The 14,621-nt window shown below is 56.7% G+C and overlaps 2 protein-coding genes across 5 annotated transcripts in view; one reads left to right on the top strand and one right to left on the bottom strand.

The window, feature by feature from the left end:
- The window catches only part of RSPH14 (radial spoke head 14 homolog), a 78,487-nt gene that overhangs the window by 2,324 nt on the left and 61,542 nt on the right, over positions 1-14,621 (bottom strand). For both annotated transcript variants that reach the window (XM_039847737.1, XM_039847738.1), the window contains one exon: positions 949-1,174. In XM_039847737.1, coding sequence (XP_039703671.1) covers positions 949-1,174 — 226 coding nt within the window. The remainder of the gene's footprint in view (positions 1-948; positions 1,175-14,621) is intronic.
- GNAZ (G protein subunit alpha z) overlaps positions 7,076-14,621 on the top strand; it is a 53,759-nt gene continuing 46,213 nt past the window's right edge. Inside the window, exon 1 of one of the 3 annotated variants that reach the window (XM_039847735.1) lies at positions 7,076-7,258. The gene's annotated coding sequence lies outside the window, so the exon portion shown is untranslated. The remainder of the gene's footprint in view (positions 7,259-14,621) is intronic. The other 2 variants (XM_039847736.1, XM_039847734.1) reach the window with 2 other exon arrangements.

Below are 14,621 nucleotides of genomic sequence, written 5' to 3'. Positions count from 1 at the left end.
TCAAGACCACCCAGAAGCCAGGGGTTGATAGAGCCTTGCGCTAAGTAATCTTGTGAAGGAGCAACCAGAAGTGTCCCCTGGCTCTAAAATGGGGAGGAGCAGGACCCAGAGTGTGAACCACAGGAATTTTCATTTTGACTCCATAAGAGTCCCAGCCGCCAGGGCACAAACAGCAGTCACCCTCAGCGAGATGTTTTTTGGTCCCTTCTAATCCTTGCATTGTATAAAGCTGTGAAAATGAAAGTGGTGGACTCCCCAAGAGCTTCCCAAACCGGGAGAGGGCCAACACTGTCCCCCAAAAGAGAAGGAGTCCCTGGGTCAGGAAATGCTGCCTGCAGTACCTACGGGAGCATCTCAGTGCATGTCCGTCCTGCAACCAAGGACCCCAAGTCACTTAGTTGAATCAACCTTTCCCAAATTTGCCACCCACAGAACCTTCATGTTGGCAAAACTCTTAATAACATCTCAAAATACAGGGGTGTCTTGTGTCCCAGTCTGGGAAGTAGGGGGTTGACCAGCCACCGGCTCTGACGTTATGAGGCTGCTGTGCTGTAAGGTCAGTGGACCTCCGCCCTCGGGAACATAAGTAAAGATGCAGAGTCCTGGGCCCACCTGCAGGGCTTCTGAACTGAGTGCTACTAAGGCAGGAGCAGGGTTTCTCACCTCGCACCGCTAGACTCTTTGTGGGGGGCTGTCTGTGCATTGTGAGATGCTGAACAGCATCTCTGGCCTCTACCCACTCGATTCCAGGAGCACCCCCCAACTTTCACACTGGAACAACCAAAACGGTCTCCAGACAATGTTGCATGTCTCCTATGGGGTCAAAGCCCCTGTCTGCGAACCCTTGAACTTGCTGCAAGGCTGGGGGCAGCTCAGTTGCCTTCTCAGGGCCTCAGCAGCCGGCCCAGGGCTGGCCCCTCCCGCCCCATCCACACAGCTGGGCCTCACCTGACGGCAATGAGAGTGCAGGCGGCTTTGCTGCGGATGTTGTCATTGGCACTGAGGAGCTTCTCCTTCAGGAAGGGCACCACGCGGCTGCTCAGAGCCTCAGTGGCGTCCTCCATCAGGCAGGCCGCCAGTGTGTCCAGGAGGAGTTCCTGGATCTCTTCCTCCTCCCTCTGCAGCTTCCACACCAGCAAAGGGATCAGGCCGTTATTGACAATGCCCTGGGCCCCTGCAGGACAGGAAAGGACACCTTACCCATTCTGGGTGGCATTCAGAGATGAAGAGAGTCTTGCAGAGCCTGCAGGAGACTGGACCAGACAACTTGCAAATGCCCCCGCTGCCAGGCAGAGGGACTGAGCAGCCAGCAGGAGGCCGTGGGTGACGAGCGGGAGTGGGGGATATGAGGCCCCAGAGGACTTAGAAAGGTACCAGGCTTTGGTCGCCTATGACTGGAGGACGTCAGCCTTAAAGAGGTACTGAGCGGCCTGAGAAGCAGCAGCTACCCCTCAGAGAGCATGGCAGCTCACCCAGGCACACCAGGAGATCTCCCCGCTTCCCTGCCCTGCACCAGAGGGAAGCACAGAGGGTAGACCAGCCAAGCCCCTCCTTCTCACCTGCAACATCTCTAAGCTGCTAGAGACCCCAGACCAATCCGGCTTGGAGTGGAGTCTGAGTGGGAAGATTTAGAGTGAACAGGCCAGCATCTTAGCCACCAAAAGGCTGCGCCCTCAGACAAAGGTGACAGGAAATCCATAGACTCTGGCCAACGGGTCTTAAAGGGGCCTGGTGCCCCAGGGGAGGAGCTCCAAATGGCACGGCTGGGGTGCTGGGTCTGGGATAAGCACAGCAGAAAGCCTCCTTCGTGAATGGGCTCCACCTTGCTGCTCCCAGCCCTCATCCCTCCTGGGGAATGTCTGCATGTGGCTACCAGGAGGAGAACGCAGAACTAGCCCAGGGAGCACTCCCAGAGGGGTCTAGTTTCTGTGTGCCCAGAGAAGCCCTCATGGGAATGAGCCTTGCTCCGCCGGGGAAGGCAGTCCTTCCCCATTGCACATGGGTGGCTGTCACTACTGCCCTGCAGCCCATCCTCTCCCTGGCCAACCCAGCAGCCCACAGCACCCACCGATAAGCCATCTATAGCCCCCACAGAGGTGGCCACTGGCAAACACCTTTGTCTTCCGCTCTCTCCAGCTAAACCCTCTAATTTACTCTGGAGAGACAAATAAACAGGTTAATTAGCCTAAAGGTCTCTGAGTGCCAATTAGCACCAGGGATTTCCTCTTTGAAGACACCACCCCAGCCTTTCTCCCTTACTCCCTAAGGACATCAAACGGCAGGTGCCCAGGGGAGAGAGGAGTGGAGTGGGATGGGCAGAGAGGCAGGGCAGCAGGTCTGGCAGCTCCCAGTGCCCCTGGCCAGCTTCTTCTTGCAGTAGTGGAGCAGCTATTTGTTCTAAGGCCACTCACGACTCAGGAAAAGCAGTTTCTTGTTGATTCAAGAGTACTGGGCTTTTTAAGATTTAAAACACACAGATTTAAAAAAAAAAAAAAAAAGCCTAGATTGCATCCAGCTGTGTGACCTTGGACAAGTTACTTAACCTCTCTGATTCTGATGTCCTCATTATTAGAACGAGCCTACCTGGCGGGGGTTGTGCAATGTCAATGGGATAGTGAGTGGGAACATACTCTGTGTAAGGGACTGTCACTGTGTACTCAGGACATCTGCGTCTAGCACAGCAAAAGTTTCCCGAATTCCACCAACATTGAGTCCTAACTACAACAAGCAAGGGCCTGTGGGGAGGGGATGAGGGATGAGGAGTGGGATATGAAGAGGAAAATGGTAGGGTCCCTGCCCTGCTGGGACTACTTCTCCTGGGGGCCTGAGCCTCTTTCCCCATCAACCCCTCCCTTCCAGCCAGCCCACTGCCAGATACACACCTGGGCTTCCTGCCCTCACTCCCATTCCCACACAGGCACCTGCCCACAGACTCTCTACCTGTCCCAGCCATGGGGCCCTCTTGGCCACGACCTGGATGGCCCCTCTCCGCTAACAGAGAGGAGGTAACAATTTGACTTTCTAAGAAGGATTTTGTTGGCTGATGGGGAAGGTTCCTGGCTGGGGACACCTGAGCAAAGGTCTGGGGGTGAGGAATTTGTGCATCGTCCGATCGAGGCTCAATTGTGGCCTCACTTGCACCTGGGTCTGACCTTCCGGGAAAACCCATGGAGAACTAACTGCTGATGCTGGAGCCACAGGACCAGCACAGGCTTGGGGTGAGGGGGAGGGAGCCCAGGGTGGGTGTCAGAGTCAGAAAGTCTAGTGTTGGAGGTTATCACTGCCACTGCTCCCCAACTTGATGAGGAAACCGAAGCCCAGAGAGGCAACTCAAGTGCCCGAGGCCACACAGCAGATGGCGCCAGGCCAGGGCCCTCACCTCCTAGGGTTTCGTTTCTCAGGCATTTGTCCCGGGGCCTCTGCTCCTAGAAATACTGAACACCAGGACCTGGGTTCTTTTTGAGACAGAGGGAGATTAAAAATAAAATGCATGCCTCTCTGCTCGTTCACTTTGCTTCTTTTCAGCTAAAAGGAGACTCGCAGGCCTGGCTATTTATAACTAACCCAGATCTGCAATGGCTTGTTCAAGTGTGTGGGGAGTGGGGCACACAGACCCCAAGGAAACAAATGGGGGAGACCCACGTGGCCCCACCACAGCCTGAGAACAGGCCAGCAGGGATTGAGGAAACACGACAGGTGAGGCGCAGACAGAGTCAGCCAGGAGGGGACCATTGCCAGAGGTTCATAGACAGTGAGATACCTCAGCAAGTGGGGAGACTAGTGGGAGAGTCATCAGGGACCGGTCATTACAGGGCAGGTTGATACACGTGTAGATGAGGAATTCCAGGATCCTAGGGGCTCTGAATGTGCAGGAAGGGAGGCCCAGGGGAGCTGGGCCTCATGGGGCAGAGGGGCAAAGATGCAAGGCATGATGTTTGGGAGGGGCGTGCCATGGGTGTTGCCAGGATAGGTTCAGTGGTTGATGAGCCAGAAAGCTCCACTGGGATTGAGGGTCACGATGTCCATGGTGTGGACCACCCTGCAGTTGCAGTTTGGTCATTTTCTGGGGGAGGAGTTGATGCCACCTACAGAGGCCTCTCCTTGGCCAGCTGTCCCTGCTGGGTTGGTGAGGTGCCAGGTGGGCTCAATCACCAGTGCCCCCTTCTTCTTTTTACTGGAGCCGCAGCTGTTGTCTCTGGTCCTGTTCAACCAGCAAGGACTCAGTACGGAGCACTGGCCCCAGCCCTGGTCTACACATCCTTGCCTGGCACCCTGGGCCCACCATGCCACATCATGACCCACCTGTTCAGCTTTAGCCTGGTGTGGCCCCCACGCCCTGAACTCCTGGCACACTGACTCCCACTTGTGCCCGCCTTGGTTCATGGGGACTCTTCTCTGTCCTCAGCTTACTTGGCCTCGCTCGCAAAAGCATGTGACATGGCTGACCATGTCTTTCTTCTCAACACATTCCCTTCCTGGGGCTCTGGGACCCTCCACTCCATGGTTTCCTGGCCACCTCTCCAGCTGCTCCTCCACCTGCATCCTTAACAAGTGCCATCCCTTCCTCTAGAATCTCATGTGGGCACCCTCCTTGGTCACTCGCCTCTGCCAGAGCCAGCTCCTTCTCTCCATGGCTACAGCCACCACACTGCCATCTCCTGACACCCTGTCACCCAGTGATCCCATGGCCCTACACTGAACCTGGCCTCATACACTGACTTCTCTGCTTTATTTTCTCTAGGCTGACTAGTTGACATTTTTGTTAATTCTGCATATTAGGACAATGCACATTATGGGAACATGCCTACTGTAAATATGAAACAAAAACTTGCTTTCCTCCTTCTCAAATTTAAAAGGCTAATCTTAAAATTCTCCAGTGGTTCTTAGGCCAATGTCCCCAATCCTACACAAGGCCACCCGCCTGGTATGACTGTTCCCAGTCTGCTACAGCCTTATGTTTTGGCATCCTCACTAGGTTCTTCCAGGCCTCATGTTCCTTCATGCCTAGTGCCTTCCCCACCTAGGAACATGCTTCTCTCCAGAGGTCCTGGTGCCCAGTGCTCCTCCCACCACATGCCCCAAAGCCCTGGTGGATCCGTCAGTCCTCACACAACTCTAATGGTGAATTATATTCTGCTTTCTGCCACTGCCTTGAAGACAAGAGGGTCTAGCAGGCAGGGCTGGGTCTGTCTAAATTCTAGAACTGTGCACAGCACAGAGGGGCCATCAGTAAATGATTGCTGTATGAAGGATTACAATCATTGATTCATACTGTGTGACCTCTCACTTAGAGGTGGCCATCAGGATCAGGTGAGGGAGGCAGCAGCTGCCCCGTTAGGCCCCTTCATGGGCTGGCCTCTGTTCTCCTGCCTGGACTGCCGTAGAGGGTCATCCCATGCTTGCATCAACTCTGACCCCTGATCCAGCCCTCACTTATCTTTGAACATGTGCCAATGTGCATGTCCCCAGAATCATCCTCTAGGGACAATCTATTGATGTCCCCTTTTAACAGAAGAGGAAACCAGAGTTAAGCCAAATAAGTCACCCAAGGGTATACGGATGATGGCAGCAGAGCTGTGCTTCACCTTCAGCCCCCTCTTGTCTCTGATCCAGCCCAGGGCAGGGCCTATGCCCATTGTCTTCCTGGTATCATAGCTATTGGCCTCTGCGTGGTCCTCTGGGCAGAAGCCCAGCTTGACCCAGCCCAGTGCTCTCAAGGACACACGCACAGAGGAGCCCTCAATTGCTGGTCCTCACTGGCCTTGTGCCAGGTCTAGGTTCACTTCAGTATGCTTATCACCAACATCTGTCCATCCCTGTTTAGGCAGCCCCTTTGTAAGTGGGCTGCAACCCTGGGGGTAGGCAGTACAAGAGTCTCCATTCCACAGCAGAGGAAACATTTCCAGAGAGGACGATGTCGAGATGCCACAGCATCCAGCTAGCAGAGCCTGCCCCTTGCCCCCTGCCTTCTGACTATAGACCTGGGCTGGGGCCACCACCACATCTACCTCTGCCAAAGGTCAGCTCCAGTGCTTCTGCCTATGAATGGAGTGCTCCTTTTAATATGACCATGAGGTCTAAGTAATAAGGACCGTGTTAAATGGGAGCATCTTCATTCTACCAGGGATGATCTAGGATGTACAAAGCTTCAAGTTACCATGATGGAGAAGACAAAGAGGGCATTAATGTAGTTTAAGCGTTGGAATAAGGGGCTCCTGGCTCTGAGGCCCACAGATGGACTCGCCTTGAAACTGAAAGCAGAAATTTGGCAGAATGCCCTTGGGTGCATTTTGCTGAGCATCTCATGTCTTCTGAGCTTCCCAAAGGCACCAATGGGACCCTGGCCTTAACTGAGTTGGACTAGTCTGTGGGACAGCTCCAACCAAGGCCCTTCTCCCTCCCCTCCCTTCCAAGGCAATCTTCTGTGGGCAGATTGCCAGCGACCCTGAAGAGCCCTTACAGGCTGGGTGCATGAGCAAAGATGACAAATGCCCCCCACCCCCATCGCTGCACAAACCTCAAACCTCACCAGTGTAAACCTTTGGGGTTTGCACAACCCTTTTTCAACATTCTAGTGGATTGTCCTGACAATTCAGGGAAGAAGGTGCCACTAGCTTCATTCTGCAAAACAGGCCCAGAGAAGTCATTCTGTTGCCCAAGGTCGAGGAACTCAAAAAGGGCCAAGCTGGGTTCAAATTCAGGATGCGAGAGGAGAGCGTGGGCAAGGGTCCTCGCGGCTCTCAGGCTCGGTCTCGGGATTTGGGAAAGGCGATCCAGCTGGATCGGTGAGGCGGGTCCAGGGAATGCCGGCGCGGGGAGCGCGTGCGGGACTGCGGCGCGCTGAGCTCTTGCCCCGCCCCTTCCCATCGCCATTGGACTGTGGACGCGTCCGTCAGTCGCTCGTGCCCAATGGGCAGCGAGCCGGCGCTCGTGGTTGGGCGACGGCGCCCGTCGCGTGGTCACCGGCGGGCGCGCGGCACCCCCGCCCGCGGTTGGCCTGGCAACGCGCTGCGCTCGCGGCTCCGCCCCCTGCCGGCGGCAGCGGCACGGGGCGGGCGGACCCGCGGGCGGGCGGGCGGCGCGGGAGAGCGGGCGGAGGGAGCCAGGCCGGCCCGAGCGTGTGCGCCGCCCGCGGTCCGGTCACGTCCCCGCGCGGGCGCCGCAGCCCGCGTCGTGCGGAACGAGGGTGTCGCGGCTCGCGCTCGCCGCCCCGCCCGCCCGGAGCAGCTCGGCCGATGCACCGTGGGGCGGCCCGGAGGTGAGTGAGCGCACCCGCGGCCGGGGCGTGCGGCTGAGCCTCAGGGGGCCGGGGGCGCGGCTGGGGCGTCTACCCAACCCCCACTCGGAGCCCCGCCCGGGTCTTTGTGCAGGGGATCCGCCGGGGCTGGGGGCGCCCGGGTGCAGTGACTGGGATGCCGGGCCGGGATGGGGGGCGGCGAGGGCGGGGATGCCCGCGAGGTGGGCAGGGGGCGGCTGCGGGCCCAGCAGGTGCTGGGGACGGGGCGCCGCTGGGCCTATGAGCTGGTGGGAGGGGGTGGCTGCGGGCCCGGGAGAGTGGGCAGCGGTCGCTGGGGATGCCGTGCGGAAGGCCCCCCAGAGCAGCCGCTGGTGCGGAGCCGGGGCCGGGCGACCTGCTAGATCAGCGCTGAGGCGGGGTCTCCCTCCCGGGAAAGCGGGGAGGAGGCGACCGGGGCGGCGGGAGCGCCGACGCGTGGCCTTGGCTGAAACGGAGGAGAGGGCCCCGGAGGCCTGGGCCCGAGGACAGACGGCTCGCAGTTTTCGGTCATCGCTCTTGCAGCGAGCAGGTTCCTCGGAGGCATTTAGAGCAAGAGATGAATATCGACCCACTGCGATTGTGATATGTTCCTGGCTCAATATTTTTTACCTTAAAAGGCGGTGGGGGTGTATGGGGGGAGGGGTGTGAGGGCCTCGGGGCCGGGGCTCGGGATCCTGTGGGAGATCCGAGGGGGCTGTGCTTTCAGGGCGGTGCTGAGCCTCTCTGGGTGATGATGGCAGGTATCCACCTAGGCAGAGAAGTGGGGTTCTCTGTCACAAGGATGGGAAGGCAGTGCGAGACCGGGGTGCCTTGGAGTCCGTGTCTCCGAATGGAGGGACCCGCCTGCTAGGCGAAGTCTGATGGGCATAGGGAGGCAGCCCAGCCCTTGACTGGCTTTTTTCTGCCCAAGTGATTTCCCTGCCCTGGGGACCCAGTCCCGCTGCCTTGGCTCTGTCTAGAAGTGGCTCCTTGGCCAGATTCGATTAAGCAAATATTTACTGAGGGTTTGCTCCCCCAGGGCCTGGTGCTGGGGTGGGAGTGGACTGGGCCTGCCCTCCAGTGACTGACTCACCGCCCCACAGGGGAGCAATGCCTCCGCTCAGATAACCCAACTCTGAGTGTGGGTGCTGGGTCTTGGGAGGGACCTCAGAGAGGTGTCCCGGGCTGGGGTCAGTTGGGCCTGTGAGCAAAGTGATATTTGAACTGGAGCTTGAAGGACACAGGCACAGTCGGGGTAGGCATTGTGAGCAGAGGAGAGAAAATGAACCAAGGCACAGAGAGGGCACTCGACAGTAGGGTCTAGCAAAAGCACAGGGTGTGTTTGGGAAAGCATAAGGAGGTGTGGCAAGAAAGGTGGGTGGGGGCTGCCTGGAGGCTGAGGGAGTTGTGAGAAACAGAACCACCTGATTGCTTGTTAGGTGTGGCTGATTCATTGGAGGCCACAGTCCCCTCATCTGTAAAAGGGAGCAGTTGTGTGACCCAGAAGCTGAGGTAGGCCTGGGGAAGAGCTTGAAAGGCCTCTGAGGGCTCCTTGCAGCTTAGGATTGCCCTTCCAGGCACGTTGTCCTTTGGGCAAGGCCAGGGGACTGGATAACCAACCACACAGATGATGTTTAGCTGCTGACTGTCCCTTTGGGGCATGGATGTCAGGGTGCAGTAACCGTGGAGGCCTGGGAGGCTCCATGCAGGAGCTGATGGTGAGGGAGGGCCTGGCCACACTCATGCTTGGATGAAGTGATGTGCCTTCAGCATTCCTCGGGTGCTGGGGACAAGAAGACACTGGTATTTGGTTTACAACTCTTCTAGTATGTTCCTCTAACAGACGTTGGTTTTCTGAGATAGGAGGTGAACAAGATAAAGCCCCTCTGTTTTGGAAAGCCATGTCACTTTCTGTCCTAGATCTGCTTGCTCGCTGGCTCTTGCTCGCTCCCAGGGATGTTTTGCTCTCCCTCTGAAGGAGCTGTTGTTACTCATCTGTGTTTCTTGCCCCTCCTGGTCCCACCCCTAAACACACCCACTTTCAGCTTTTGGGTGAGGCCCAGGTTGCTGCCGCAAGGGCAGGCAGCCTGCCTACCCTCGTAGGGGGTGCTTCACTTTGTGCCTGTTGCCCACTCCATTCCCGGGGCCTGCCATGAGACTTTAGATTTGGGACACAGAGACTAAATTCCTCCCTCTGCCTCAGCTTCTCAGCTCTTCTGTTTCCTGGAGTCCCAGAGGGAAAAGTGCCTTGGTCTGGGTCTCAAGTGCTTCTAGGGTGATTTCAGGAACACTGGGTAACCAGGTGAACTTGGCAAGGCTGCTCAGGGCCCCTGCAGAGAGGGCGGTGAGATGGAGTGCCGAATGACAGGGAAGGCTGGCCTCAGATACAGGGCGTGGCCTCAGTGGCCTCATCCAAGCCACGTGGTTATCTCAAGTATACATGCGATGACAGTGTGCTGTGCCTTCCTCCCATGGACATGAGGATGAGGCAGCCCTGTACTGCCCCATGCTGTCCCTCAGAAGACCTAAAACTCTATGTAGCTGTAGGGCATTCTCACAGCTGCTGACCATGGTGGGGCTCATAGGAACTCTGAGGGAGGCAGATTAGCACACTTCCCTCCTGCAGCCCCCAGGAAGGAGACCTGGGATGAGTGGGCCCCCAGAGGAAGGCCTGCAAGTGCCATGGTTGGCAGGAAAGAGGGTGAAGGGAAACAGGCATTGGGGCAGACGCCGTATCAGCCCCGGGCAGGAGCTCAGAGTGGTGGCCCGACACAGCTTTTGCAGACTGGGGAGGGCATGGGAGGAGGGCCCAGGCTCCCCACAGGGCGGGGAGAGGAGAGGGCAGGCTCCAGGTGAGCTGTCAGAAGACCTGGGTCAGGGCCGGCCACGCTGCCCCCTGGCCCAGACTTATCCTCTCTGAGCCACTTTGTCCTCATGCATAAACAGAGCCAAAAGTCCCCACACAGGTCCTCCCCTCGAATTTGGCCCTTCCACATGTCCATGCTGGCAGGGAAGGCACTTCACAGGAATGAAATGACAGACTAATTCACTGGAGCACATAGCAGGAGACGTCAGCCCTCCATACAGAGCCCAGGGAAACGGAACCTTACACACTTTGTTCATTCAGTCGTTCCTTCAGCTAATATTTACCAGCACCTGCTGAGTGCTAGGCGCTGTGCCAGGCACAGGGATACGGCAGGGAGCAGGACAGACACAGCGTCCACTCTCGTGGCACTTGCATTAGATGTGGGGAGGCCGACATGACACTTGTGTAACTGAACGCCAGGTAGGATAGGTTCCAGGAAGAGACCTAAAGCAGAAGGGGGATAGACATCGCTGGTGGAGGGACCGTTGACACAGTGCCATAGAAAAGCAATGGGCAAGTCCTGTGACTGACAGAAGGAGCACCAGGAGAGGAGATGGCAGAAGTAAAGGCACTGAAGCTGACACAGTTCAGCTGCTGGAGGCCCCACCAGAAGGTCAGGTGGCTGGAGCCCAGTAGAGGGCTGAGCAGGTCGGGTAGGACACCGCAGGCTCCAGTAAAGCATGAAGCCCTGGGCAGGTTTGGAAAAGAGGAGAAATTTGAGCTAATTACACTTTTTAAAGACTTATTTGGCTGTTGGGAACAGGATGGGGGTGGGGGAGCCAGACCGAAAGGCCATTAGAAGCTATTGGGGTATGTGAATTGAGGAGGGTGCTGACCCAAAGGGGTGGGAGCAATAGAGGTAGTGAGAAGTGGTTGGATGGGGGTTATTTTAAAGAGGACCTGCTGCTGGAGAAGAGGCAAGGACAGCTCTGGAAGGCTGGAGTTGGCACTGACTGAGAAGGAAAATGTGGACTCATTCCTCAGAGGCGAGGAGTTGGGAGTTGGGTTAGACTCTGGCAGACATGGGTGCGTGTGATGGTCAAAGAGGAGAGCCAGGCTGGAGACAGAAACCTGGAGTCCTTGGCGTGTGGGAAGCCAGAGACCGGCCGAGGTCACTTGGGGATCGAGGGTAGGTGGGACCAGAGGAGGCTGCGCCAGGCCTCAGGGCCTCCACCTTTCAGAGCGTGAGCGGAGAAGGTCATCCAGAAGAGGAGGACTGACAAGTGAGCAAGTGAGGCGGGAGCACAATCCAGATGGCCACACGAAGGGTATTCCCAGACGGTGCGGCGGGAATGCGGTTCGTGGGGACAAGTAATGAGGGCAGGACGAGCTACATAATTTGTGAGGCCCTTCTTAAAAGTGATTAAGCATTTCAAGACAGTGAAGCAGAGCATTATACCAGGTGCAAGGCCCTGTGTGACTGCCTGTGTGCATTCCCATGAAGCTGGATGGCGGTGGCTGCAAGGACAGTGCCACCAGCCCACCACCCCCTCTCCCTTTCACTTGGCTCCCTTAGGCAGGTAGGCTGTGTTTGGTGCTTAGAGCCACTGGAGTCATTCAGAGCCGACCTTCAAGCCTTGAGCTGGCCTCCTCTTCTCTTGACCCCCAGTGGCCTTGGGAAGGAGGCTCAGCTTGAGGGTTGAAGGCCATCTGGTCCTGTTGTCAGGACCTGGGCAAGTGCAGCGGGCAGCTTCATACAGTAATGGCTTCCTCGAGTTCATCTCTTTTCCAAAAGAACCTGCTACATCACAGAGTTTTGAGTTATTTGCTTCTAAATTAAGGTATAACTCTCTTTTAGAGACGTCCCTGGAGAATCCATCAAAAAGTGCTAAGAAGTGAGACTGTTAAAAACCACGGTGTGGGGAGGGGCATTATAGTGTCAGGCCCAGCGTTCCTTCAAGCAGCCTCTAACCTGAAACACGTCTGTCCCCGAGGGCTTGTTCTGGCTGTGTGGACAGTGGTCAGAGCAGACCTTTCAGGAAGAAATCCTGCCCAACTGACCAGCCCCATCCCCAACCCTAGGATGGAGAGCTGTCTCAACAGGGTTCCCTGGGTGGGGTGGGGGGCTGACCCCCTCAGAGAGGCCTGCCTCTGTGAGTCACGGAGGTCAAGGTCATGGTGCTGGAGTGGAGGAGAGTAGATTCGATGTGTACATTTTCCCCAGAGCCCAGATCTAGGTGATCACAAGGACAGCAGCAGAATCTGCTCTGGATTATAGTGGGCAAGTGCCTGGGGCCTGGGGGCAGAAGCACACTTTATCCTCCCACAACCAGCTCTGCCAAGAAAGGGCCTATTTTTACCTCACTTTTCTCCTCACAATTGAGACAGACCTGGGGAGATGGTGGCTTTCCCAAGTGGGTTACTGACTGGGCCCTAGGGAGGGTGTCCAGAATCCTAAGAGCTTGCTTTCCAGCAACCTAGGGTGGCCCACCTTCCTGCAGATGGCCTGCCTCCACTGGCCTGGTGATCACCAGGAAGGGTGGCCCGGGAGGGCTTCTGGGCCTGCTGTGCCAGAGGCCAGCATGATGGCTGGTGCCAGCTCTTAGGGCCTGGCCTCTGTTTTGGCAGGGCTGGTGGGCTGCAGTAAGCCCTCCTCCTTTTCCCTGGAGGGGCTTGCCTGGTTCTCACCAGTGGTTCTTCAGACAGGGTTCACACACATCCTCGAGTGTCCAGGAGAAGAGTCTCCAGACCCTCTACGTAGAACGGCACCATGTCCCCGAACACACATCCTACACTCCTTCCTGCCTCTTTTTCCCCTTAGCACTCATCACAGTATAGCCTACTACCTGTCTTAACTATTTGAATTGGTTTACCATCTCTCTCTCATGGGTTTGAACATAAGCTCTGTGAGGTCAAAACCTTTTTCTGTTGTTCACTGCAGAGAATCTGGTCCCCAGAGCCCAGCCCAGCCCACATCAGGAACTCAGGAAATGGCTGTTGAAGGAGGGATGAATATTGGCAAGTAGACAGGCCTAACATGCCTGTTAAGCCACCTTCATGTGGCCGCCTGGGCTTCCTGGTAGCCATAGCCCTCACATTGGAGAACTGCTGCTCCAGCTCAACCCGCTGCTCCCGAAAGGCTGTGCCTTTGGGTCCCAAGAGATGTGTCTTGGGCCTTAAGTTTGACCAATGAACACAAACCACCCACAGTGGACACCAGGCCTGACTGTGGTTCACTTTCAAGCCAGAGACAAGTGGGCTGCCCAGCTTCACACAATGCCTCTATAGGCCCAGGTCCCCACCACCCAGAATTGAATGCCTCAGGCTGACACTTGGCCCCTCAGTGATTTGGTGAGGCCTGAGGCCTTGGTCCAACTCAGGGGACCCACATAGTCATGATATACAGAGGCATGTCCATGAGAAACCATCCTAAGAAGGCGAGACAAGATTCTGGTGGTAGGAAAGGAACACGGTGCCCACAGTGACCACGTGATGGCAGGGCGGCCTTTCCAGGTAGCCCCTGTGCCCACAGTTAGCTCAGCAGGGCAGTTCGATGCCAGGGGAAGAGCACTGGACAGGAATTTTGGAAACCTGGGTTCTAGTCCAAGCCCTGCCTATGGTGCTGATGCCGGTGACCTGTCTTCAGTCTCTGGACCTCGGTATCCTCCCCTTAAATTGGGCTGGGTCAAGGGTGCAGGTGGTTTTCATTTCTTATACCAACTCTGCAGTGGCTGCCCACAGCACAGTGTTGAGAAGCGTTCTGAGGCTGTTCTGTAGCTCAGAAGGAAAGTGGTCATGGTTGATGAGTGATGTCTGCAGTAGGTGCAGGAGGCAGGATTTAGATGTGCTTGCCAGGGACTGGCCGACCCACCCACCACGCCCTCACTCTTCCCTAGCAGCTTCGGCTCATCCATCGTCTCTTTACATGCCCCCTTTTTCCAGACATTAACCCTGATACTCGGATTAGATGAGGACTTGCCTCCCTCTTCACTGCTTCCCCAGCAGCATCCTAGGTCTAACGGGCGACTCGGGTCATTGTTAAATGTCACTTCTTGTGGCAGCCTCTCTCTGTACCCTCAATGAATGAATGAGCTCCGCTCTGGCACAGAGAAGCCTGCCTAGAATTAGGAGACCAAGTGACCACAGAAACATACTAAACCGTGTGGTTCTGGCTTTGAGTGTTGTAGGATTGGGGACAGCACCAGAGGATAAGGAGAGTGACCAGGGAGGCTGTGGGCAGGGCAGAGTGGCATGGAGGTAGCCAGGCCAGGGAAGGAGCAGTCTCCACATGAGGATCCTTTCTCTGAGGCCACCACCTCCATGCTGACTGAGGACCTGGCCTGTGTGCCTCCCCGCCCAGCCCTGCTTGTCCTCTGTGACCCCAGATGCCCCACCTGTCCCCTCTTGCTTCCTGTGGCCCCATGGAGTGACCACCAGGACCCCGGCCATTCTGCCAGCCAGCTGCCATCGGCGCACATGGATTCAGTAGCCCTGTCCCCAAGCTGGGCTTTCCTCCAGCATGGTCGCCCCCCTCACCCGCTCCGTTACCTCTGATATGCT

Source organism: Pteropus medius, unplaced genomic scaffold (genome assembly GCF_902729225.1).
Source record: "Pteropus medius unplaced genomic scaffold, Ma_sr-lr_union100, whole genome shotgun sequence".
Lineage (NCBI taxonomy): Eukaryota > Metazoa > Chordata > Mammalia > Chiroptera > Pteropodidae > Pteropus > Pteropus medius.
The sequence above is the reverse complement of the archived record's forward strand: the minus strand, read 5'-3'. Positions and strand labels throughout refer to the sequence as shown.